This window comes from Tauraco erythrolophus, chromosome 12 (genome assembly GCF_009769465.1).
Source record: "Tauraco erythrolophus isolate bTauEry1 chromosome 12, bTauEry1.pri, whole genome shotgun sequence".
Classification (NCBI taxonomy): domain Eukaryota; kingdom Metazoa; phylum Chordata; class Aves; order Musophagiformes; family Musophagidae; genus Tauraco; species Tauraco erythrolophus.
Window position 1 is genome coordinate 13,865,563 of NC_141476.1, and position 25,464 is coordinate 13,891,026.

Genomic DNA, 25,464 nt, shown 5'->3' on the forward strand with positions numbered 1-25,464 from the left:
AGGGAATGCCTACTTTTCATTTTCTTCAAGATGAAGAATTCAGGGAGAAAAGCTTAATACACTAAAATTTACATCAATATGTCTGTTGCTTCCCCCCCCCTCACCCGCATTAAGCCACACAGTCAGAGCACTGTGTGTGTGGAGGAGGTGAAGGCAATACAATGCACCTTTTAATACTGTCCCAGCCGGCGGGAGGTGGCCGGCTCACCAGCACAACACAAGCCCAGCAGCTCCCCGAGAGTGGCAGAGCAGCCGCTACTGCTAGCAGCCCCAGGAGCTGGCCACCGGCATTCCCGTCACCCCAGCCTGCTGTGCTCCAGGCGTAGGGCCACGTCCAGAGCGGAGGACACAGCAAAGGACCTGGGGATGGATCCTGGCAGAAGGTCTCCACGTCAGCCTACAGGTTCCCTCGACCCTCTCCTCCCCCTGCTCACATGCCCAGGCATCTAGTGCAGCCAGGAGGGCTGCTCTGAGCTACTCCTAGTTGTACAAGAGGATTTCCACCCTGCTAGAGACCCTGGAGAGTGACTTGCTCCCACAGTTCAGATGAAGATGCAATGTGAACCCATCAAGCACGGAGGCCACAGCAGGCAGACACTGGATTTTCTCAGTTTTGCTAACCGATATGCATTAAAATGCAGAGACCTATAACCAGGTGCAATCTTACCCAGCCCTGCAGACCGAAATCTTCACGCTAGACAGAAAGTACCAGAAAAGCCTTCTGAAATTTCAGTTTTTTATGGAGATACAAATGCCATTGGTTCCATCAGGCCACCGTCTCTTATTGCTCCTCCTTTTGCAGTCTCCACTTCTCCCCCTCTCCAAAACACATCCACAGCACAAATCCACCCGAACACTTACTCGGTCCTTTTATAGTCACTCCGAGATCTCCGCTCCCTGCTGCTCTTGTGTCAACCTTGAAGTCAGCTGTTTCCCTGATGCGGACGCCCTTGGGCTGCAGACCTCTACCAGTGGCACGGCACGCGTTTGGATTGCAGGCTGCAAGGGAATTTCGGGCATCAATACCACCTTTGATTCTCAACATACACGTCGCCTAGCCAGCTTGGAACAGTCTTTAGTTACATGTTGACTCAGGGCAACCACAGCTCAGTTTTCAGCACCAGTTTTAACATTACAGCATTGAGGCAGACAGACATGGAGCCTGCTCAGCCGTTGTCTACGTCCCATGGCTTTTGGGCAGCAGCATTTGATGCAGCCAGGCAACACTGTTCCCCTATAATGGCCATTTTTTAGCACTAAAGCAAATGCTGAGGCCCTGTTGCTTTCCAATTTGATGCCAGTTATCAATACAAAAGCTATCGCATACAGACATCCACCATGCTAGGCACGACCTCCTTGATGCCTTTCGCGTCGAGAGGCACGCCGCAGCACGGGGCGAAGCTTCCTTTCGCAGATAAGCCCCAGTGAACTGTATTACTGTGGTGTTCTTTCAAGCACGACTGGAGTAACTGCTATTAGCAAAGACGAGTTCTGCACGTGCTTCATTAAGAGATGTCATGTCAAAACCCCCTCCTTGTCACAGTTCAGGTTCAGAAGCAAAGCCACCGAGCCCTTTGCAGACCGAAGCAGCCATGGGTAGGGGCAGCAGGCTACACATGGATAAGCTTAAGCTTATGCTTGACCCCTTCTCTCCAAGGGCTTCTCCAGGCCTGCAGAGCGACTACGTAAATAAGCTAGCGTGCACTTATGAACAGTTTTCATTACACAATCCCAGCTACCACGTGGTCTTCAACTCCAGGGACCTGAAGGGTTTGAAGAGACTTAAACAATCACAGCTTCCCGGCAGCGTAACCCCAACATGCATTTCCCCAAAATACACCGTGCTTACAGCAGGAGCACAGGTCTGCCAAGCAGCTCGTTAGGTTTTCACTCGTTTCGATAGCTCGCAAGTTCCACCCTCACCCCTGCAGCAGCCAACATGGCTCTGCGTCCTACACCGGCTGTTGTACGTGACGATCGCATGCCATCTGCTAGCTCTGAAAACTCAGTGGGAGCACACAGGAGCATGCCTAACGTGGTTGGTGGGGAATGGCTCGCAGAGCCCGTACACCATCAAGCCAGGCAGCAAGTGGTTAAGCCTGTTCCACTGACTGGGTCACACATCGCTTCAGTTGGCTTTGCAACTTTCTTCCCCAACCCCAAGAAAAACAAAAATCCTTTTGGCCAGGACAAGCTGCAGGCTAGAAGCTTACGAAACGCAAACATGACAGAGCATCCTGCACACCTCTTACCAACTATGAAGCCATTAGCAGTGAAGTCCAAAATTCCACAAATGGAGGGTAGCTCAGGAGAGATGAGCAGAGATCTACAAGCGTAGGAGCACGTAAGGATGGAACAGAAAGCAAGTTAGGTGTCAGTTAAGGAGGAAAACAGTAAATATAGTCATCTGAGGAACAAAGGTGGAAAACAGCAAGACTGCATAGCTGCATAAAATACTTAAAAAATATATAAAGGGCAGCTTAACGTTCAGAGGTCTAGGCAGAAAGAAACAAAAGCTGTATTACTGTTAGAGAGCACTGTTTTACCCTGTGAACACCCAGGTGACCTGCTGAATCAGGTCTAAGATGTTGAAAGGTATAGGGAATGTAAGATAGATGTATCACATCTAAGGCGAAATGTGGTCATCTACATTTAAGTACATTTTAAAAGAGCGTACCCTCTCCGATGAGAACAGTGCAAGGAGTTTTAGGAATCGCCTCCCCAGCAAAAGTCACTCTGACAATGTGAGGACCAGCTTGGACAGGTTTGTAGGCGCAACGGTAGACTTGGTTGCCTTTGTCTTCTACTGCAACTTCAGCAAGGTTTCTCCCCTGAGGATCCTCCACTTCCACGTTCACATCACCCACGCCGGCACCTGCAAAGGAAACAAGCCCAGCTGAGCCCTGGCTTCCCCACAGCAACACGCACTGCGTTCAGGATCACAGCCAGCTTGTCTGGGCTCAGCCAGCCATCCTCTGCTACCATTTCTAGGTATAGCCTAAAAGCTCAGCTTCTGCTGACAGCAACCAGACGTTCAAGTGGGGAAGGGGGTGAGACATGATGGTGGCATCTCTCCATGAAGCCATCAAACTGACAGGGCTCTGCTGCTCCATCCACAAGGTTTTACAACAGTATTATTGTACTGAATACATGTACAGCCTGGTTACCCTACTGCTACCACCCTGGATCACCTCTACCTCAGACGAGCCCATAACTTTACCCGTCAGTTCAATCTCTCAAGCTTTGAAGTGGTTTGGATTAAGAGCTCGGACAACACACATGCTGGTCTGGACAGGGATCCTTCTCTGCCAGACTATACATATTCACTTTTGTTCAGACACCTGCTCCTCTCATGTTTTATTCAACTCAACATGCAACAAAAACAGTTTTCCAGACAGTTTCAGAGGCTGGACTTGTCTTGACATGACTCAGACCACTCCCTCTCCCAATTAGAGGCTGAGCATAACACTTCCTCTCACTATAACCACATTTAATTTTGTTTCTAAGCACCCTCAGGCAGAAGGTGTAATTTAAAATATGCTACTCAGCATATTTCAGTGTTCAAATACTTCAAGTAACTGCCCTAAGTAGTTTCGCATTGTTCTAAATGAATTCACATTTGTAGCATCTTATTGACTCATTCCTCTAGGCTATGGCATTGGCCTAATAGGCAACAAGCCCCACGATGGAGATGCCCTCACGAATACAGTAGCCCTCTTATAATTACAAGAGAGGCTGAAACCAGTTCATCGTTGAAGCATGAACTCAAAGTAGCACTGTGGCAGGTTCTTTCTGTAAAGCTACACACAGAACACGTTAAGGGTTTACAGTTTACTCACAGTTCACCCCTCTGAGGTGGGCATTTCACATTCCTGTTTAAAAGGAGTTGGGGAAAGAAATCAGCTAGGGACTTGCCTGCTGCCATTCAGCAAGTTCATGGCAAATTTCTGTGTGATGCTGAGCCCCTTCCTGCCCCAGCTCAGCTCCCTACTTCAAACACTTCATACACAGTGAAAGCCTCAGGAGCAGCCCGACTACTATTTCACCTCTGAACTTGATGGGGCTGCAAATCCTCACTCGCTTCTCAGTTAGGGTTTGTTTATTTCTCCGAGGGTTGGGTTCGCCTCAAATTTGAGGAAGTCTGAGGATTTCAGCACTCATTCATCCTGCTCACCTGCTGTGTAGAGGTCAAAGTAGGTAGGCTTGTTGGCAATGTTTCCCGTCGGCTCCAGGCCTGGTCCCTTTGCTGTTACTTTGCTGGCATCTCCCTGTGCTTTGTCAACGTTCACTTCAAACGGGCTCTTCGAGATGTGCTGCCCGGCAAACAGGACTGAAACCTAGAGACACAGACAGTGTCAGCTCCAGCCCAGCAGGCAGAGCTCGGTGTCACCACCACGCAGCCAAGCACGGGGTCAAGCGCCTGCATTCCTGGCACGGACAGTCCATGCCTCAGAGGTGAGAGAGAGCATCCAATCCACAACCTCCATCCTGTCCACGCAGTGTAACTGCTGGCCATCTCCTTAAAGTGCTGCTGATCACAGGGCCAGCCACACCTGTGGGATGCTTGAATCTGGACATGGCAGTAAGAGGCAGATCACCATCCAGCAACAAAGCGATAGAAGAAGCTGTGTTTATCTTTTCAGGTTGGCTGTGGGGACCGGTCACTCAGGCAAGTGTAAGCAGTGGGATCACTCATCTTAAACGTGCTTCTGCAGGCATCTGGGGACAGAGCTGAGTGGGGAAACCTTCTCTGAAAAACCCCTACAGTGGGCAATATCATCAAAGAAATGCCTTGTAGAAGCGACCTGGTACTTTCCTCTGTGACAACCCACAAAACTGGTTTCATGAGCTGTAAGAAGTGGCCCCATGTGAGAGGAGAGCCAGATGTAGCACTCAATACTCAAACACCCACGCATGTTCTCCCAATACACTCCCTTCCGCCTTGAGAAGGGAGCAGCCCAACAGCCCAAATGGAGAACTACAGCCACATCAGGTTACCTTTTCTTCGGGATGCCCGGAGCAGCTATTAAGCTGTCAGTGAACAGGCAGCCCTCAGGGGCTCACATTAACAACCAGCAGAGCAGCTCGTTGAGCAAGAGAACACTGGTGACTGACACACAACCTACCTTGTGAGGTCCAGTAACCCTTGGCACGTACTGAACTGAATAGGTCTTGTTTTTGTCACTGGACGGTGTTATTTTTGCCTAGGAGAGAAAACATATCCACCATTGAGCTGTGTCTATGCATGTCAGCCTAAGACTTTTATGGGTAGTGCTTGATAATACAAACTATTTCCAGAACCAGCAATGTCAGAGACGCACTGCTGTGAGAGCAAGGATCCTTCCTACCTCTTCTTCTCATACGGAAAAAAACCCACTGGTTTTATCTTTACAAGAGATGAAGCAAGCCACCTTCTCCCCACCCCAGCCCTCTCCCTTGCTGTTAATTGCTCCACTAAGGCAGGCCAAAACTGAGGAGACGTTAAGTCCAACGTACAGCTGTATTTTTCTGGAATGTTGTAACATGATCAAGTGGAGCGCTTGGATGAGAAGTTTCTATAAACACTAAAACCAGCATTTTAACTCAAAATGATTCATGGCATCTAAATAGCTGCTTTAGCCATTCTTGCAGAATGAGTAAAGGCAGACAGTGATTTAGCGATGTCTTATCTAAAAGCGTGTCAGAATGTACTTGGCCACTCAAGCTAAAGCTCTGCAACTACTGGACACTGGGGTTGTGTTGCCTAGTTGCAGATAGCAACCTTTTTTTCAAGTTCATCCAGTAAGGCAATTGGGAGGAAAAGCTTGAGGCTTGCACTTCTGATAGATGGTATTTCGCAACTTCTTTTGAGATTACTTATCTGTTAAGACCTCACTTGTGAAAGGTGAAGGTTACTACAAAAACTTCAGCGTTCAGACCAGCTTTACTTTTCTACACAAAATATTTAACATACATACCTCCTCTCTGTTTCCTTCTGGATCCTCTATGAAGACCATCAGGTCTCCCTGCCCAGCACTGATGGTGTCTACCGTGAAGATGGCAGGCTGCTTCACCATGTTCCCGTGAGGCTCAATCCCTGTGAGACAGACGCAGAGCAACACGCTAGCTGCTACTATAAAACCCAAAAGGTTGTGCAGAGACTACTCACAAGCTGTCCAGCCCATCCTCCCACATGAGCCCCCAGCATCAGCTTCCCCAGGCCACTGCATGACATCTCCTCACCAGCTGCCCAGAACATCATGCTCACGAACACCCCTACTTTTATAATACAACCACTTTTAAAAATTGGTTGAATCATTGGCATTCAACTCTTTGCAGGATCTCCAGTCAAGCCAGGAACCCAGCTGGCATCTGGTTTCAGAAGAAAGCAAGTTACCCCATTTGCCTGAGCAACCTACTGAGGGTCAGCCACACAGCTGGTGAGTGCCCCGCCGACACCGACAGCAAGCAGGGTACGTGCCTTAGCTGCTCTTTAGGAGCTGCTCTGTTTCACGTAGCTAAATGTTGCAACAGTGCTGCACCGCAGGAAGAGCAACCAGGGAGGCAGGAGAGAAATTCTGGGGAGCGTTTTGGTAAAGGCATTACCCTAGAGCCAAGGGTGAAAGACTTATTCAAGCAAGACAGTTCTTTCCTATACTGCCCCATTTTACTCCCTTTTTAGAACTCAGTTGTACAGACATTGCTCAGATTTATTATTCTTTGAAAGCTGCTCAAACTATTTTGCCAGAGCGAACACTGGACAAATGGCACACAGGAACCTCTTTAAACCATGAAAATCCTGCAATTCAGTGTTCCTTCTATTTAATTTTTAATCAGAGTTTCCTTGTTGCTCAGCACAGGGCCTGCTACAGCATGCATTTCCCAGCAGGGCTCCATCATCTCCCTACGCTTAGCCCTGGGTCATGACACCTGTCATGGTGGTGTCAGACTGAGTGGGTGGAAGAACTTCCCAAAGTCTCTGGTTCCAGACTAGCCCAAACATATATACCCTTCCTTCCGAGGGAATTTCTCCTCGGCTTATTCATAAAACCGTGGGCACTACTTCTCCATAGCACAATTAGTGGAAAGTGCAACGTCTGATAGATTATAAAGGAAGTGCTTGTGAACAACAGAATTCCTGAACTTGTTTATCTTCAGAAAACAATAACTTGAGAGCAATGCAAGGAAGATCAAGTTTTGACTAGGAAACCTGAGCATTCTGATAAGGTGTTAACAATTGGCATATTCATTCTTTCAAACTAAACCCCAGATTATCATCTAGTTTAAACAGCTATAAATTTGCTCTGTGTATCTTCGGTCCACCGCACCAGCATTGGGATATGGTATTTCAGTTAAGTGTCCCTCCTTCTGCAAGCACAACAGGGAGGATTGCTTATCCTCAGAAGACAGCTTCAGCCAGGACAGCATTAGTCACAGCACTTTCTTAGCCTACACTTAATCTTCTAGATTTTACTCTCTTCTCACAGATCTGCTTTGGCTGGGTCAAAGAGAAATCATAGCGCATCAGCGATGACCTGCACAACCACGTACAGCACCTCTGCAGCACCCTCAGGAGTAAACCCCTGCAGTGCCCGGGGTGATGCGCTACAATTAAGATTCACAGTGGGAGGTTATGAATAACTTACTGTAGTACATGGAGAAACAATAACAAAAAAAGCTAAGGCTGACCAACTTCACACCTGACAATCACCTTTTTCTGGAAGCACGAAGACCTGTTAGTCATTAGTCCAAAAGACCCTGCCCAGTTTGGCAGTGAGCCCCTTGCTGCTCAAGTCACCTTTTGGTTCTGACATACGTTAGCAGCCAGAACTGTCAATTGTATTTAGTGACTCTGTTTTGGCAATTAACTTTGGGAAAACATCGATCTTTCAGGAAGACACTCATCCTTTATAATTAACATCACAATGGCTCCAGAGTACAGCATGCACAAAAGCAGACAACGAAATAATTCCAGTTTTTGAAAGAATAAGAACACGACAAAAGCCAGATGAGATTGACTGATCAGCCTGCCTCAATCTTTTACACATAAGTGGAGTATAGGTAGCCTATCTATTTAGGATCTGACAAACATGTCTATGTATTGTGGTTTGCTGTGGGAGGCATCAATGAAGGACACAAACCCCGAGTAGGGTAAGTGTTAAATCCACTTCTGTCTATAGTGACTGCTCGTCAGTGCAGAGATAGTGTCCGTGTCCATTCACTCCACTAGTTAAGTTTCAATGGAAAATGAGGTTGAAAAGAAAACCCCAGAAAAATAGAAAAAAAATAAGGAGTTTTGTTTCTTTCCATTACGCTCTTGTACACCCAATTCTGAAACCCACTAATTCTAAAAATCTCAGAAGAGCACAGCTGACCCCAGATCTAAAAAAACAGATGGAATGAAGAATAAAGTGTAATATGTAAGTGATGTCTTGCTACACATCAAGCACACTAAAGGTAAAAATCTGTTATTCATTTAGTTGTGATTGTATTCCAATCTAGAGTAGAACCATTTAAAAGGCAAGTTAAAAATACAAACATCTATGTACGTCTACTGTTGCATAAACACCTATGGACAAGTCCTTCCAATTAGCAAACACAGCCTTTATGACAAGATCTCAGCACTATTTAACGTTGGAAGGGTTATCAAGCCACCTTCGTCCCTGTGCAAAGCATTCACACCTACTCATCAGTTCAAATACCGTGTTTAGAATTAGCTGACCCTAATGCACATCTGCCACCAAACCTGGGAAACTGGAGACTCTGCTTCTACAGAGATATACACAGATGTAAAGAGGTTTTTCCTCTTTAAAGGAGTGCTTTATCACAAGAAGCATGCACTGCTACATCAACAACCGTCAGCAGCAATACTGCTAGCTTAAATTTCACACCGAGGTGGTTTTAGCCCCATATCGTGCTGCTTCTTCCAGCTGTGGAGTGCAAGGCTGGCAGCCTGCAAAACAGGTTCAGAGACTTTGGGGAATTTACATGTTAGAACTAGGAGTGTCTTTTGGACTATATCCATGTATTTCTGAAACTAGGCACCACACCAAGAGCATACAAGTGAAACTTTGAAGTCAGTTACAGCAGGTCTGGAGTTCAACATAAGCAAAAAACCCCACCCAGCTTTCTGAAGAGTTAAACGCTCTGTGCGGCTTAAGCTCACCGAGTCCTTACCTCTGCCATAAGCCCTGGCTTTCTTTGGATTCAGTTTGGGTTTTAAAGGAGCTCCTGGTTTCAGCTTAGCTTTGGGGAACTGGGACAGGTAAGTCATTACAGAGTGCTCATCCACATCAGGGTGGATAATTTCTTCGGGGGTAATAACCTGAAAGACAGTGCAATTAAGTATATTGTACCGGTGCTTGGTTACCACACGTAAACACAGAAACAGAGCTACGACACAGTCTTACATTTCAAAACTCCCACATGCTAATGAGATTTCTTAAATTTATTTTCCCTTTGATATACACAACATCATTTATTATCTCATGTAAAAAAAAAAAAAAAAAAGAAGCTCATTATGGCCCAAAGGTGGGTTGGGGGCTTTTTGTGCCTTGGTTATAAGGGGTTCTCAGGAGACCATAACAAACTCGATGGTAGCAAGGCAAGACAAGGGTAGCTGTGTGCCCTCTGAAAAGCAACACAGGGATAATTGAAACTGAAAAAATTAGTAATTCATAATCCTGTGTGCTACAGCTCTGAAACAGCAGCACTTGCAAAGGGAAACTTGTGACCAGTCTCCTCTCCCGCTCCCACAATGCAAGCTGCTCCAACGGCTTCAGAGACTTCAGCACTTTCGTCCAACTTTATCGTCATGAAAACAATCCAGTTTCCAAATACATTGTTCTCTGTTTGAAAGTGATCTTTGCAGGTGAATTCCAAGCCAGCGAGTTTTTCTTCTGTGGAATTCAAAGCAGCAAAACCAACTCACTCCATGGGCTAACACAGCAGGCACTGCACGTGCACTTCTTCCCCTACCCCACTGTCCTGGTTTCAGCTGGGACAGAGCTAGTTTTTCTTTTCAGCAGCTAGAAGAGCTCTGCGTTTTGGATTTAGTCTGGGATTTGTTAGGAGTAGAATGTTGATAGCGCACTGATATTGATAGTTGGTGCTGAGACATCAAGGATTTTTCAGCTTCCCATGTTTTCACCAGTGTGCAGGAGCACAACCGGCTGGGGGGAGCACGGCCAGGACAAAGGACCCATAATTTCTAGCTTATGATTTGAACTTAGACTTAGGATTAAGGGTCAAATTGGCCAATGGAGTATTCCATATCATGCAACATCATGCCCAGTATATAGACAAGGGTTGACTGGGAAGTTGGGTTCTCTCTCTTGTGGGAGACTCTCAGACTCTTAGTCTCTCAGAGTTCTCTCTCTCATTTTCTTTCCAGGCCTCTCGCCTGTCTGGGATTGCAGTTTCGAGACTTATCTTTTTTGGGGTCACTTGACGGGACAGGACAAGGGTTTGACACTGGGTGGTGAGCTTAACTTATAATTATTATTAAATTGTTCTTATCTCAACCCACGAGCCTCCTTCCCTTTTCCTCTTTGATTCTCTTCCCCATTCCCCCAGGGGTGGGGGAGGGAGAGCGAGCAGCTGTCTGGTGGCAGAGTTAAACCCCAACAACCGCACCACTACCTGCTGCAACATCAGCTGCCTTCAGCGGTGACATCCACAAAAAACAGAGCTCTGAAACATAATAGTGCGTTTCGTTACCATTTTCCCTTTCTCAGGCAATTTCACATGAGTAAACTGTAACTTTTGGAAGTGTCCAAGCAAGTGCACCTGCCTTCCTCCATCTAAACTCAAGCTAGTCGCAAGCACCAAGCGCATGGCCATGCTTGCCGCAGGCAGCCCGACAGCCTTACCTGCGGCACACCCAGCCAGTCGTCTGCCTGCTGCATGGCTTCCCGAGCATTGTCAACGGGTTTCTTCGGGTCCCACGTCTCCCAGTCAGGGCACAGGCCTGCAAGCACGTTTCAGGTGTTAGGTGTTACCTGCAAAGGAGCTTCCTTCCCTGGCTGAAGAAACCCCATACAAACTCCACAGCCACTGGCATTGTGCTGCTACACAGAAAGGCGTTCGAGCTTTGCAGAGGTAACCAAAACATGACAAGCATGTGCTGCTCACTGAAAACGCTTCTGAGTCAATGACCAGCATCTCCACAGGCCCGTATGGCACAGACAGCAACAGCCAGTTCAGAGAAACTCCCACCCACCCTCGCCTGCCAACAAACAAGACGTATAGCTTTTCAGTCGGCCACACAACTGCATTGCTTTCAATTTAAGCCGGGTGAGACACCCTCCAAATTCAGCATGGATGCATCCAGCCAACCTCTGTTTCACTGGCTCTCCTGCAGCAAACTTGGAAAAGAAAGTTTCAGCTGCTTGCCATAGCACCCCAGCTTGCATGAGAGGGACACCAGCAATCGCACTAGCAAGGCTGTTTTACAGGCAGGTGAGGAAACTGCCTTTTTCACACTTCATCACGTTACTGGCCTTAAGAAGCACAGCTCTAGCCTGCTAAACACTGAAGTTTCAGGTAGTGTGTGGCTCCTGGCTGCTCCACACTCCCTCTGCAATCCTATTTCAGGAGAACACGTGAAGCCTCCTGCTGCACCCTGAAGTTGAAAGGTTGTTGGCACTTGCTGTGGGAACAAGTCTTCCTTGCATTTAGGAGCCAGCGTTTGCGCCTTTGTCCCTTGCACCCAATACAAAGCTCAGATGTGGCACCTCTAATCATGCAACCGCACATTCTGCTTTAGGCCAGTATTTCTCTTGGCCAAGCTGCTTACAACCTGCTGCTTCCCACCACTGGCCTCTTTGGAGTCAGGTTTTCTTGAAAGCCTCGTTCCCATTTCCAGCTCAGCAGTGAAAATCCCTCCCACAGGAACAGCACAGCAGGAAAACACTGACCATCAGAGCAAAGGACTCACCTGGAGCACAGCTGTCAACAAGAGCCCCCAGTGCTTTGCCATCCTGCCAGTTTTGATTGAAGTTCGTGATCGGCAAGTAAGGAATTTTGTTCTGGATCCAGCCCAGCAGCCTCTGCTTAGGGGTCTGCTTCTTTGCATCATCGTCACCTTCATCCTCCCACACTGGCATGGAAATGGAGTAGTGAAGGATAAGGGTCCATATCAGGCCAAGGATCAACTTCAAGTTTCCATCAACTATGGCTTTACTATCTGGAAGACAAAAGACACACACCTGATTATTTCCCACCCTAAAGGAAAGAGGCATGTTTTTAAAATACCATGCCTGCGCTCGTGCCCAGGTAATCAAGGACAAGAGGAGCGGTCCAGGTCACTGCAGGCACTTGCTCAGGCAGAGACACCGTTCTTGAAGCTCTGCATTAGATGGGAGGAGAGAGAGGAGTCAAAAGACTCAGTGCTCTCCAGTTGTCCTGAGAGCTCAGCACTCTACAAGGGTGCTGTGACTTGCCCTTGAGGCTTTACAAGGTTAAGCTTAGGAGAATCTGCAGTTTAAGATCTCTGGTATTTTACATTGGGATGGTAACTGCCACCTGGTATTTTTAATGGCATTTGCATCTTATTAAAGAGGCTAAACAGCATGTGGTGGAGTTCACAAGAACAGCATCCCAACAGGGGCAGAATACCTCAGGGTGTACCTAAAGCACCATTTAGGAAACTGCATTCACAGCAGAGCATTTTTTCTGTTCTTTCCTCCATTGCAATGGAAACTACTAAAAAAACCCCTTTTTAGTCACCAGCAGTTACAAGTGATCTGGAAGCCTTTGCTCTCCAGCTCCTGGAGCAGATGCTGGAGTAAAGACAACTACAGCAGTATAAACTCACTTTCATGCCACTGAAATAATTGTATGAGGATCTTAATGAGTCCTAGCTAGCAAAGGAAGAGTTCAGTACTTCCACGGCCTTCTCTTGCTAAAATTCAGAGCGTTTACAGGTAGAGTCCTACAAGCCAAGCCTCACCATGCCCAACACCCACTGGGCATGCCTTACTTGCTCCTCTTCAGCTACAGAGACCTCAGCAGCACCCCAATACCATCTCGTCAATACAAAAAGATCTCCTGACTTTCAAAACAAGTGATTATACAGAATAGTGACTGAGAACAGTAGGCACCAGGGTGTTCCCTTTAACCTAAAGCTCAGGCAAAGCGATTAATATTTACGTGGTTTCACAACAGGGCGGTATGTCCTGAACAGATAATACTGTTACTTCAGACCTTGAAAGGCGTTTGGCCTTTCTGGATAGTTAATGTCTGGTTTCTACTCAGATTTATTTGGATTGGATTTTTTTTTAACACCAGTTTTGACTCATCTTACAGGATTGTGATAGGTGCCTGCCACATCACTGCGCACTGCTGATTTCACATCCAGTCTGAGATATACCATAGATAGCTACAAGGTGATTAAGCCCCGTTGGGTTTTAATTACAGGTTCCAAGGTAAAAGTCTGCATCACGTAAGTGGTGTGTGTCCTAGCAACAACTAAACAGTCCCTGCTGTCACCTCATTTCCCCCTTCTTTCCAGCTGAGCTGCAGGCTGGTCAGCAGAGGGAAGATGATCCCTTATGACCTATTAGGGAAAGCTTTCTTGAAATTCATACCAGAGCAGAAGGAAGAGCTGCATTTTACGCAAGAGAGAGACCCAAAGCCCTGCTGGCAGGCTCACCATGGTGCTGCAGCTCCGCAAACTGAAATTAAGGGCTGCAGTGTGCAAAAACAAGACCCCCTGCCCACAGCACCTCCATCCCATATCCCCGCGGCAGAAGCACCCGCTCACACCGCGGCACGGGAGCACCTCACTGGCTATCGCATCGCTGCGCCAGAAACACCTCCGAGCTTCCGTTTCAGATTTATACCGACACCGGCATTTTTACTAGAACGGACACAGCGATGATTTCACATGCTACAAGTAAACTCATTTCAGAAAGGCATCTGGCATTCCCAGGGAGGAAAGCCAGCGGGATGGAGTCACCTTGAGCACACAGCTACACACTCAAGATAAAGAACGATCCATTTTGTATTTACAGCATATAAACAACGTCTATATGTGGATGTGTTACAGTTACTGCAGTAACCAGCCGTGCACTCAGAGCTTGCTCCAGCACCTGTTGCCACCTCCAAGGGCACAGCCGGGCACTGGCCCTTGGCCTGGGGAAAAAGGGCCCGTGCAGCAGACAGCTTCACGTCGAGAGCAAGAACATCCCATCTCATCAGCCTTGTCCAGAGGCCAGCGCAGGGCCACTGCCCCGATGACAGGAAAAGGTCACTGCAGGAACAGGATGGCTCTTCCTCCCCAGGGCTGGTGCCATCCTCGCGACCGCACTTTGTTAGCAAAGCGAGCAGGCTCTTACAGCCTCCCAGCTTCCTGACAGGCATAGGGATCTCATGATGTCATTTTTTCCAAGTCTGCTTGTAGGAGGGCATGTCTGCTTTCATTTGGGGTGGGGAGGAAGAAGGGAGAAGAACTCCTGGGCAGGACAGGAGACCTTATGAGCAGCCAGCACAGCCACCCACACGCCCTTCCTGCAGGCACCCTGCTCCCAGCTACAGGGGATCCCACCAGCTGCTCAGTCCTGGACCACCATCTCTATCACGATATGAAAGGACTCTCCAAGTTGAAGAAAAGGCCAGAGTCCTGCTCAAAGCAGGCTTGGCTTCCAAGTGCTGGTGTAAAGCTCGGCTCCCCCCAAGCTTCAGCCTCTCCCGAAAAGCCTCTGCTTTAGTGCTGCCTTTTTAATGAACTAAAAACACTCAGTGCACCCTCCTCGAGGTCCCTCAGGCATTAAGATTCAAGCAGCACCCAGGAAGACAAGGATCTACTAACAGGTCCTGCACAAGGAGCACAGAGCTGGCCCAGAAAACCCTGAAACCCTCTTAGTACAACCAAGTTTGCAGGCACTCCCACCAGATCCAAGCACACGCTGCCAGTGTATTACTGCCAAGGTTTTGGAACAGTGAAAAAAAAAGCCACGTTTCCAACATCACTTAAGCACCAACACTGATTACTGCAGGCGCTACTGCGTGCCCCAGCTCAGCTGGCTTCCCACTGGATTCCCCCCGTTCCCTGGGCTGCTTCAAGACACTTCTTCTGGCTATCCCAGGCTGGAAAACGAATTACATGAACAGCAGATCTTGCAACACTGCTTTTGGACTACAAAAATTACTTTTAGACATGCTCATTACTCACGCAATCTATATTTTGCAGCTGTACAGAGCCTTCCAAGCCATGCTGCTCAACCGCTCCTCTGGAGCTCAGAGTAAATTTCCAACACAGAGACACACGCTTGTTGTGGTCAGCGCTTCAGAACCACGACACGAGAGCCCAGCCCCTCGAGGACCCACCTCCACCATGGGCAGCGTTTGGCTTTCAGCTGCAGTGAGAGGGGTAGATAGGAACAAACTGCCTGCTTTCAGTGCAAACGAGAGTGTGTGTTGACTCCACGGCACCGGGCGAGTTTCCGCAGCTGAGAGGAGCCTCAGGCAGGCGACAGCCACCCGTCCCCACCTTCCCGCGGCTCGGAGGAAGCAAGCTGTCACATCGCATCCGCCAAGATAGCTTAGTGGGGCTGAAGAAACTCTTTGCAGCACCACTGCCGACAGTTTTAATGTAACCTTTTTTGGAGAGAGTGTGGTCATCTGCATAATTTGCTTTATTCCCGTTACAATGCCTACGTTGACACCTGCGGATGCACTTCCAGGCATGGCAGAGCACACAGGCTCACTCTGTGCCTGGACTCTGCAGGAAATGAATGCTTTGGAGATCAAACGTCCTGCACAGCTGAGTCACACCGCCATACCAAAGCGGGATACCTGCTGACGGCCATTTGACTTCTACTTTCAAAGGACACAATTTTATGGGGAACCCAGGCACGAAGCAGGAATCCATGCCACAGAACCTCTCGCCTGCCTCAGACCAGTACTTGGGAGGGCTTTGGCTCAACTTGACACAGAGATCACCAACTTCAGAGGTGCCATCTCGAACAGCCAAAGGATGAGGGTTTTAGAGGTGTTTTTTTTGTAGTTTTTTGGTTTGGTTTTTTCCATTAGAACTAAGAATTTTTGGGCTGTTACATGCAAGTCCTCCTGATGCTCCACTGCGGACTCCAAATTTTTCATTGCTATTAAGTGACAACTTTCAAACAGCCTGCAAGTTATCATGGCTAGACACATGGTCCTGAACAGTCGAGAAGCAGAAAAAGAAGAAACACTCAAGTTCTGATTAAACACCAACTTTCATTCCCACCTACACTGTTCAATGTGCATTTTAACTTCAGTTACTCCAACTCTAACTTGCTCTCCTCCTCTAAAAAGTACCCGATGGCAATCCAGCATCAACAAAATGGCAACAGCCAGCAAGCAAGATGCAGCCATGGCTCAGCTGCATGCAGGCAGAAGCTGGCTGCAGAGACGGGCTGCCGAGAGGTCCTGGCGTCGGGATGCAGCTCGACAGGACCTGCACGCTGACTGCTGGGGAAAACCTGCCAAGGAGACTTAAGCTGTTCTGCAGAATCAACACCAGCATTGAACAAGTGAGCACTCACTCTTCTGTAATACAAAAAAAAAAGCCTATATATAGCCTACAACATTAAGTTTTATGTAGGAGTATCCTGCTTCTTAGTCAGCTATTAGGATTTAAGTGGCTGCCTGGTAGGGTGAAGAGGAAAACAGACTGAACCAGAGCTCGTTTGCTTCCCCCATCACACCTCCAAGTCTAGATTGTAATTCTTAGCCTTTTATTATCCTATTAACTAAGTGGCAGCCAGCCCAAAAAATGGATTATGGCAATTCCATAGGCCAGCCGTATACACCACCAGTCTCAGCCTTGAAAAGGAACCAAGTTTTAACTGCTCGAGTTGATTTATAATTGTTGCTTTATCCTAAATATTAATACGATATGTTACACTTGGACTGTTAACATCACACTCCTTAAAGCACAAAGATGTTAAAGTGCCTAGCCCACAGCCAGCAGCGTGACAAGCCTGAGCCAGCAATGTGACCATCTTGAGGCAAACGTGTGTCATTTTTATGGCTTGGGCCACAAAAAACTTCTCAACCCAACCTACCAAGTGGAAAACTGCCAGTGCTGTCGAGCTCGGTCCTCTATATCCATGCCTGCAGCTGCCCCAGCAGCAAGCGCCAGAACTGGAACCTGGCATTGACTCCAAGCTTGGAAATTCATCTACTGCAGTAGAGATCCCTAAACTCTACGTGGAGTACCTGGCTTGAACTACATGACCTTCATTAGGTCTCTTCAAAACCAAATTATTCTATCATTAAAAACAAAAAACCAAAACCCCAGTGTTACCAAGAAGTTCGTGACCAGTACCGTTTGCTCATGTGCACACCCGCTCTGCGTCCAGACTAAGCATCCGAACTGCAGCGACGCTCCCTGAGCCCTGCCACTGCCCGGCAGCGGAGCTGCGAGGCGCTTTCTATCAGACAATTAGTGGAAACAAGATAAGCTACCGCAGCAGACAGCTTCCTTACCAAACCGAGCTGGTAACGTAGACCGTGCAAAGCCTTGGGAAACAAACAAAGGACTGAAAAAGCAACTTTTGAGTAGTGAATTTTTTTTTTTTTTTTAAAACAGTTTCTTGGCCTAGGCTGCAGTCAACACAGCTTGTTCACAGTCTGGGCAAAGTCCTCGCAGAAGGTTTGCTGTCAATCTTCACACATGGGAGTTCTCCCACAACCAGCACTGATCTTTGCATCCCATTTCTCTAAAAAGTGGTTGCTCTCTCCAATCTTGAGGTCTTCCCTAATCAAAATTTTGGTTTATGCATTATACAGAGGAAGAACCCAAGATGCACACTCATTAATACAAAACAAAGGAGCGGTCTCAACAACTGCCCTTACTCCTTATTTCCAGACATGGAAGAAACCTTGTATAGTGCACAAAATTCATGTCAGTTACGGATCATTTATGATTGTAGGAGTTTCAGATCCTGGTGTCTTGAAGTTTCTGAGCATCTCCCCACATCTAATTATACTCACCTATTGCTAAACAGCTATAGCAACTGGGGAACAGAAAAATTAAGCACCCATTAGGGTTTAATGTCTGCAACAGTGAAAACTCCACATGGAAACGATCCCTTCGAAAGCCCTGCTCCGCACCACGTGCCTACCAGACAGAGGGACACGGATGAGACAGAGCTGAGCGAGCTGCCTAAGGAAATTCTTTGCTGAAGCATACAGTAGTTCGCAGGCTCACTGCGCCTGCTAAAAACATCAGCGACATCCTCCGTAGGGATAATATGCCTTTAAATCAATTACACGAGTTCCTCTGTGCTTTGAGAGCATACTGCAACCATTTCCTCCAGTGACCCTCAAGCCCAGGGCCACCTCGCAGCTCCTCAGGGCTCAGCACACAGCTCACCACCCGGCCACATGCAGCTGGTCACCCAGCAGGGGCACAGGGCTGGCACTGGGGCAGTCGAACTCCAGCTAGCTTCGTGGATTCCCAGCGGTGACCCACTAGCCTCCAACAGCAACATGCTCCAGCCCCACGGCACCTCTGCTTCTCCGCAGCATTTGCAGCTGGTGCTGTGACCCACGGGAGAGTTGTTCCCCAGCATCCAGCCCACCACTCCGAAGTACAGCACAGCAGCCAGCCACACTAACGAGCCTCAGGGCATTCGTTATGCCTCCTCAGGTAAGTGATGCCCCATGTACACAGCAGATCCACCAAGCTTTTCACAAGGCAAGTTGTTCAGAGAAGGAATGACTTTTCACCAGAGGGTTGCAAGAGCAGTAACTGAGTGCTGATCTGGGCACAGACTCGAGCATAGAAAAAAAAAATATTGGGTTTGGTTTGGTTTTTTGTGGGTTGGTTTGGTTGTGGGTTTGTTGTGGGTTGTTGTCCCCCCACCCCACCCCCAAGGGGATGGAAACAATTCTCCTCTATGCTTACCAGAGTGTCTGGTTATAAAAAAAAAGTAAGTGTCCTTTGTGAGACTCATTTTAAGATTCAAGAGATTAAACACTACAATTCAGAGGTTTTCAACAGTTTTTACTTTTACTGCATTTGAAACTGTTCAGATCAGGCAGAGAACTTCAGGTCACTATTGCATCCATCACCCTGTACTGTCTACTGGTACATGTTGGGCCTCTGGAAAGGATCTCTCATGAGGTGGAACAGGCAATTGTAAAAATAAGTTCAAATCCAGTCCTTTCAGTGTAGGTTTGGCAGGAACAAAAAAAAAAGTCATACAGACTTTTAATACAGAAAACAATAAAAAGAATCAAACCAGTGGAGCTCACAGGAGCAAATGTAGATTAAAATAGCTCTGCCCAACTTCTTAACGGGCACCCAGAGACCACTTACGTCTCACATCCAGAAGAGAAAGGCATAACATGAAGCAAGTTTAAGCCAGCAGTGTAACAGCAACAGCAACAAACTCAGCTTCTCCAAGAGAAACTGGAAACACCCAAGGGGGCTGGAAGGAAAAGTCAAGAATTTCAAAATTAGGAATTTTTAGGGTGGGTGGGGTAAAAAGTCAAACTGCGGGTAGCTTACAGTCAAATTCCTTAATACTTTCAGTCTGAACACACGTAGGGCTTCTGTTGCCTTAAGAGCCATATACCAAGCTACAGATAGGAGAAGGTAAATGCGTTGGTCTTATGTTCAGGAAAAGCCCCAGGCAGGAGGTGTAATGCACATCCCACTTGCTGTGAGTGCTCCTGAGGAATATCTCAACCACAGGCACAAGGAGGGCTCGGCACTGCCCGCACGCTGCTGGCACAGGGTCAGCAGCGAGGAAGGGTACAACGCGGCAGAGTAAGCTGCCCTGCACCGCCACTGTTTCAGTCTCGGTTGCTCACTGCCAAGCAGGTCCCCGCTCACAGCTGCAGGACCGCGGTGTGGATACCCAGCCAAGCCGCATACAGTAACGCTGCGCTAATTATTTGAGATCCTCTTTGGGAGAAAGAAAAAAAAAAACCACACGAGTCTGAATCTGAGTGTTCAGCCTTTGTACGGCAGCGAGTTTCCATGAGTGCTGCTTTGTTCACCGTGAGTGAGCCCCTCGCCAGCTCTGCGGGGCAGCCCGCCACCGTCGTGCTGACCCCAAAACCCCAGCTCGGCTCGTGAACCAGCGAGGCCAAGCACTCGCTCTGCAGCCACGGAGCAGGAGGCTCCGTAAGGCTCCCCACTCTTGTAAAGCCCCCATGCCCACCTGCAGCTCCCCACACTCTGCCAATGGAGCATCGGGCTCTGGCCGCTCTCCCGAGCGCGCGGGCTTGCCGCAGCATGCTGCCGCCCATGACATCATTGCCAAAACCACCCCGACAATGGGCCCTGTGAGCACAGCCCCCCTCGCGCCCAGCAAAGCGCATTCCCCGCTGCTGAGCTCATCCCACCGCCCCTCCAGTGCCGGCCCCGGGAGCAGCCAGGACACCACGGTTCCGCTCGCCTCTGCCAGGGACGGCAGGAGCACCCCATGCCACTGCCCAACGTGGTAGTCGGAATTCAGCGCCCTGATTGCAAAGCTCTGCGTTCCAGGGGAGAAAGGAGCGGAAGCTGGGCAGCAGGGGCACAAACAGTACTGCAGCCCCTCCAAGCCTCACCATGCAAAGGGAGCCCGAGTCCGCTCGGAACGTTCCTGCTCCCCCACGGGTTTGGGGTGACACAGCAGCCCCCAATCCTGCAGGACAGCTCAGCGGGTGGCACCACGAACAGCAGTTGCATCAACCCCATGGGTGACAGGCTGCCTGAGAAAGTCCCTGAAAAGGGCCAGGGAGCATGGGATCGGGCCGTGGGAAGGGCTGCAGGATTGCACCCACACCACCGCTTGCTCCCACCACCCTAGGGTCAAATGCTGAAGGAGAGAAGGGCCAGGAAGCCAAAAAAACAGGACAAAGCAAGCCGCCTGAGTGCTGATTAATCATTCAGGAATGACTTGTGAAGGAAAGTCCCTGCAGTGGGGATGGATCATGCCGGAAAGTGTAGATTTCTGTTAAACGATGCAGGGAAGGGGGAAGAAAGGAGTCCTCCTGCCTTTGCCATGCTCTGCTGAGAAATTCTTGGCTCAGCTTTTGGAACCAAATGACATGACAAACTATGCCTCCCTCCTCTAGGCATGGGATGGGAGTGAAAGGGGAACAGCCCTGTGCCAGGTCTCTACTCCCCAGGGGTCGGTACATTTATTGCCATGGCACAGCAAGGCTTCGCCTTCCCACCATGGCACGGCTGCTACGCCCAAGTCGGCAACACCACTACCCAATTCACGGAAAACAAGTTTCCCTAAGTAAGACATTAACATTTTAGTCGAATGCAAAATTGTCCAAGCCTAGCATGAAATACTCGTCTAGGAGTCTGATAAACTCGAAGTCGTTATTTCGTGCGCGCACGCAAACAAAAAAGTGCCTCCTCACAACACATCATGTGCTGGCACAACTGGAAAGCCAAGCCTTGATCGGCGAGGCTGAACCGGTAACAACACCGACAGAGTCAGGATTCTGCAAGCGTTAACACTACAAATCTGAGAACTGTCTCTGAAGCATCAGAGTGCTGCAACCATCTCTACAGGATTAAGGTAATCCTAAATCTCACCAGGTCACATCAGGTTGCATCCAGGTTAAAAACCCGGCTACTTCTTGCAAAGGCCTCACTGGGGCTGGCGGAGGCGTTAGGTGACAAGTCATTAGCACTGTGCTGTATCCTACATTACTGAAGGAAGGTCACCAAGCTTCAGTGCAGGGGATCAACAGAACGGTCCACCCTCAGGTACCAGCATGCATCAGAAAGCGAAAAGGTACGAGAGATGTGGCTGTAAAAAGAAAAACAAAATGCCTTGGCAAGGCCAAAGAGCAACAAGTAACCCAGAGGTTTCCAGACGCCAGAGTGACCTCTGTGTTACTGAAGAATGTGTTTACTCACACTGAGGGTAGGTCAAGAAAGTTATAAGAAACAGCATGTAAAATCCTGCCGAGATAAATGAGCCCATTCAGATAGGGCTGTCTAACATCTTCTGCACTGCAGACGCCAGGCACGAAAGCTGCAATGGATGGAGTTTCTGAAGCCAAAACCAACACATTAGAAATTATCAGAAGTGATTACTGTTTGGGGAAATCCTTGGCCACAACATACACCAAGATTCAATTTTTCCATCTGAAACCAGAATCGCTGTACTGACTGTGATTCACTGTGCACAGGGCTGTTCGAAGGAAATCCCCATTCATGCAGCCCTGCACGGCTCAATCCATCTCCACTCCACGGGGCAGCACCAAAGCGCTCAGGACTGGAGCACGCCTTGTGGTCTGGGCTTGGTGACACATCAGAAAACACCCTACCAGTTACTTCAGCTAATGAAAAGACTTGTGGTTTGTCTCAGCTGTGATAGCCTCTGATTCTGAGCGCCTAACAGCACTGCTCCTCACAGGTTTGTTTTGAAGCATTTAAGCACAGATGCTCTGTTACAGATGCTCTACAGACCTCTGTAGCTTAGTGACAAAGTCATTCCAGAATTTATCAGTAGGGCAGCTCTCTGTCCTACTGTTTCCCTGAGAAGCAATAGGAAAGGCACGTAATTAACACGTAATTGTACTCCCACTGCAGACAGGAACAGCCGTTTTGGAAATCTCCCTCCAACATCTGAGCTGCTTCCACAGTTCATTTTGACATTCAGACACAAGTAGGCACTCTTAACATAAACACACAGCACCGAAAGCTGCCCTACACCCACACATGGCCACCAGAACGTGTCTCACCAGGCCACCGCCATTCAGCACTGCCTGATGGTACAGCATTGCCGAAATCAGCTGTCATCCCGCCTCCAAGCTCCGGCCACTGCCACAGCAGCAGCCAGGTGGGTGCCCATCCAGAGGGGTCGGACACTTCCACAAGCCAGGCTGCCTCCCGCAGCCACACACCAAGTGAGGATGCTCCGGGCAGCTGCACAGTCACTGCAAACACGTGCATCCCCTGTGCATCCCTGCAGTCCTGGCAGGCACTGCTGCTTTTCCATGACCACTACGAAGACGTCTTAATGCTGTTGTGTGTGAGCCAGCTAGACATTAATTCTTCATGAGATTTCACACACAGACACCTATCCTCCTCTCCACTGGAAACCATGGCCTTCCCTGCCCAAGAAGGAAGAAGGCCACTTTCTTCCTGGAACGTCAATCCTTAGATAAAAAATATTCAGCGTTGTGCAGCTGCTTCTTGAAGGAAGCAGCTTTCCTCTCTTTCTGGAGAAAGCAGTAAAGTTGTTTGAACATATTTTTGTACGCTTGTGCAACCCAGCCATAAACATGCTTCCATCTGCACCCAGCGCAAGGCTCGCCCTGGCAGCCCGGATTTAAGAGCTGTGTGTTTAACATCCCACACAGGACAGCACTGTGTTTATACGGTTTCAGCTACAAGCCACTAACATAAGGAATGGATGCTTGGCTTAAGGCCCAGGCAATCCATCCAACGGTGGCTGCTGCTATCAGACAGACCGCTTTTGAGAGGAGCCTTCACGAGCAGGAGCACGGCGGTGAATCTGCAGAGGCACAGCCTGCACGGGTGGTCCCCAAACACCTTAAAGAGGACCATATGGGATTCATGGCACAGCCCGAGCACATATTAGCCACAGCTGTGTGACACAAACTTGTGCAGACCACGTACCCACTCCTCCCACCCAAACTCACTCACTGCACAGCAAAGCTTTGCTTCGGACCTGCGAGTTTTGCATCGCTCAGAGAAGCCCAAGGGATGCTGGCTGACACCAGGTGCTGTGGGCTGGCTGCCCCTGGGGCTGCCCTCCCACACCGTGGATCCTGTGCATGCTCAGGAGCCATCCTTCTGCTCTTCCCTCGAGTCTGCTCCCAGCAAGAGGCAGAAGCAGTTCTGCTTGCTTGACACCATCAGCCTAATCCAACTTTGTCAGGAGCTGCTCAGCCATAACAGGCTCTGGCTGCTAACGGCGTTTCCAAGCTAGCCAGCGCTTGGAGGGATACCACCTTTTCTCTCCAGAGGCTGGACTTCAAATCTTCCAACTAAAGGCTTCACACAAGCCTTTCCAAGCTTCACAAGCTCACAGCTCTCTCCCCAGTCTTCCAGAACAGCCCTCCACCACACACATGCTGACTGAGCAGGGTGCAGGCAATTACCCAAATCTTCACCAGCTGCAAGATCTCATTTTTAATCCGCAGTCTCACATTGTTCACATTTGCAAGCCTATTGTATTTCACATTTTTAACACAGCACAAAAAAATAAAGCACTGGCTCGAGGGGCAGTTTTGCTAGAGCTGGAATAGCTGCAGCAACATCACAAGCTGCGCTGTTCTGCCTGACCTCCCGGACCCCTTCCAGTTACCTACCACATTAGGTACAGTGTCAGACCACCTCCTTTGTTATCAATTCCCCCGTTTCACCATGAGAAATGTTTAGTAACATGTTATTATCTCCACTCAGACAGACCAAGAGCCACACAGCTGTTTGTCCTACTCCTGCACAACGACTGGGCTGCTCCTTTCAGCTCCTACCTTTGAGCTTGAATACTTCTGTTGTCCAGCTACTGCTTCAGAAGCCTGAGCTGCTTTTCTTACAGGTAGAGCATGAAATATTCTGCAGCTTGTTAAAGCCCATGTTTAAATAATAAAGCTGGTTAATTAAAATATTTAAGCTTCCTTTGCCTTAGGCAGTGTTTTCAACCAATAGTTGCAGCACTTCATGTGAAAGAGTTAATTTTTCCTCCTTGCAATTGAAAACCTATTAACATTAGATAGTTGGGGTTTTTTTCTCAGTTATTTATCTATATCAGAAGAGGTGTTTCTCTAGTTTTAAACATTGAACTCAGAGCTCGGCTACAAAACCACAGCAAAATTTGAAGTAGGCTTATTGAAGTAGGGTTTTATGCACTAACTTCAGGGGCTTTCCTGGTTGAGTCAGGGTTGCTCAGCAGACCTTTCCACCTGGGAAACCCCAGACATCTCCGCTGTTTGCAGGGCCGGAACTAGCAGCTCCTCACTGGAGTCTGCTGCTCCTGGAGCTTTCACAGCAGAGCAAACCACCTCCATGAGCTGGTCCTCACAGAGTAGCTCCAAACACTTTCCTCCCAGAAAATGGTATATTGTGATATACTCGAGTGACGATCCCAGAAGCCATGTGGTTAATTCTCTGGGACAAGGTCTTTGCAATACCCTTGTCCAGGAGTCTCACACACTCCTATCCCTGTAACTACAGATGTCTGCAAGTCATTCGTGTGCTCAGTAATGCTCATTTAACAGCCACCAATCATCCTGTGTGACAGCACCAAGGGCAGGGCTGAGCAGCCCAGCTGTACCACAGCAGTGAGGTGAACACAGAACTTCAATTAGTGCTTCTTCACTCCTACATTTTGCGGGAGAATCTCAACCACTGGAAGGCAATCTAAGGCTTTTCCAACTTTTTTTGGGTGCAAAACCTATGCCTGGTTACCTGTGAGCCACACTTGCTTCTGCGCAGCTCTGGGGCACACTGCAGCCCAGGGCCACGAGGATCTGCAGCACTCCTTGGTAGCCTGATTTTGTGGC

At 48.5% G+C, this 25,464-nt stretch overlaps 1 protein-coding gene across 1 annotated transcript in view; it reads right to left on the reverse strand.

The window, feature by feature from the left end:
• Positions 1 to 25,464, reverse strand: part of FLNB (filamin B) — a 72,582-nt gene that overhangs the window by 36,854 nt on the left and 10,264 nt on the right. Inside the window, 8 exon segments of the mRNA XM_086619286.1 lie at positions 862 to 999; positions 2,678 to 2,875; positions 4,175 to 4,337; positions 5,127 to 5,204; positions 5,958 to 6,076; positions 9,157 to 9,304; positions 10,851 to 10,948; positions 11,918 to 12,166. Of these exon segments, the coding sequence (XP_086475412.1) occupies positions 862 to 999; positions 2,678 to 2,875; positions 4,175 to 4,337; positions 5,127 to 5,204; positions 5,958 to 6,076; positions 9,157 to 9,304; positions 10,851 to 10,948; positions 11,918 to 12,166 (1,191 nt within the window).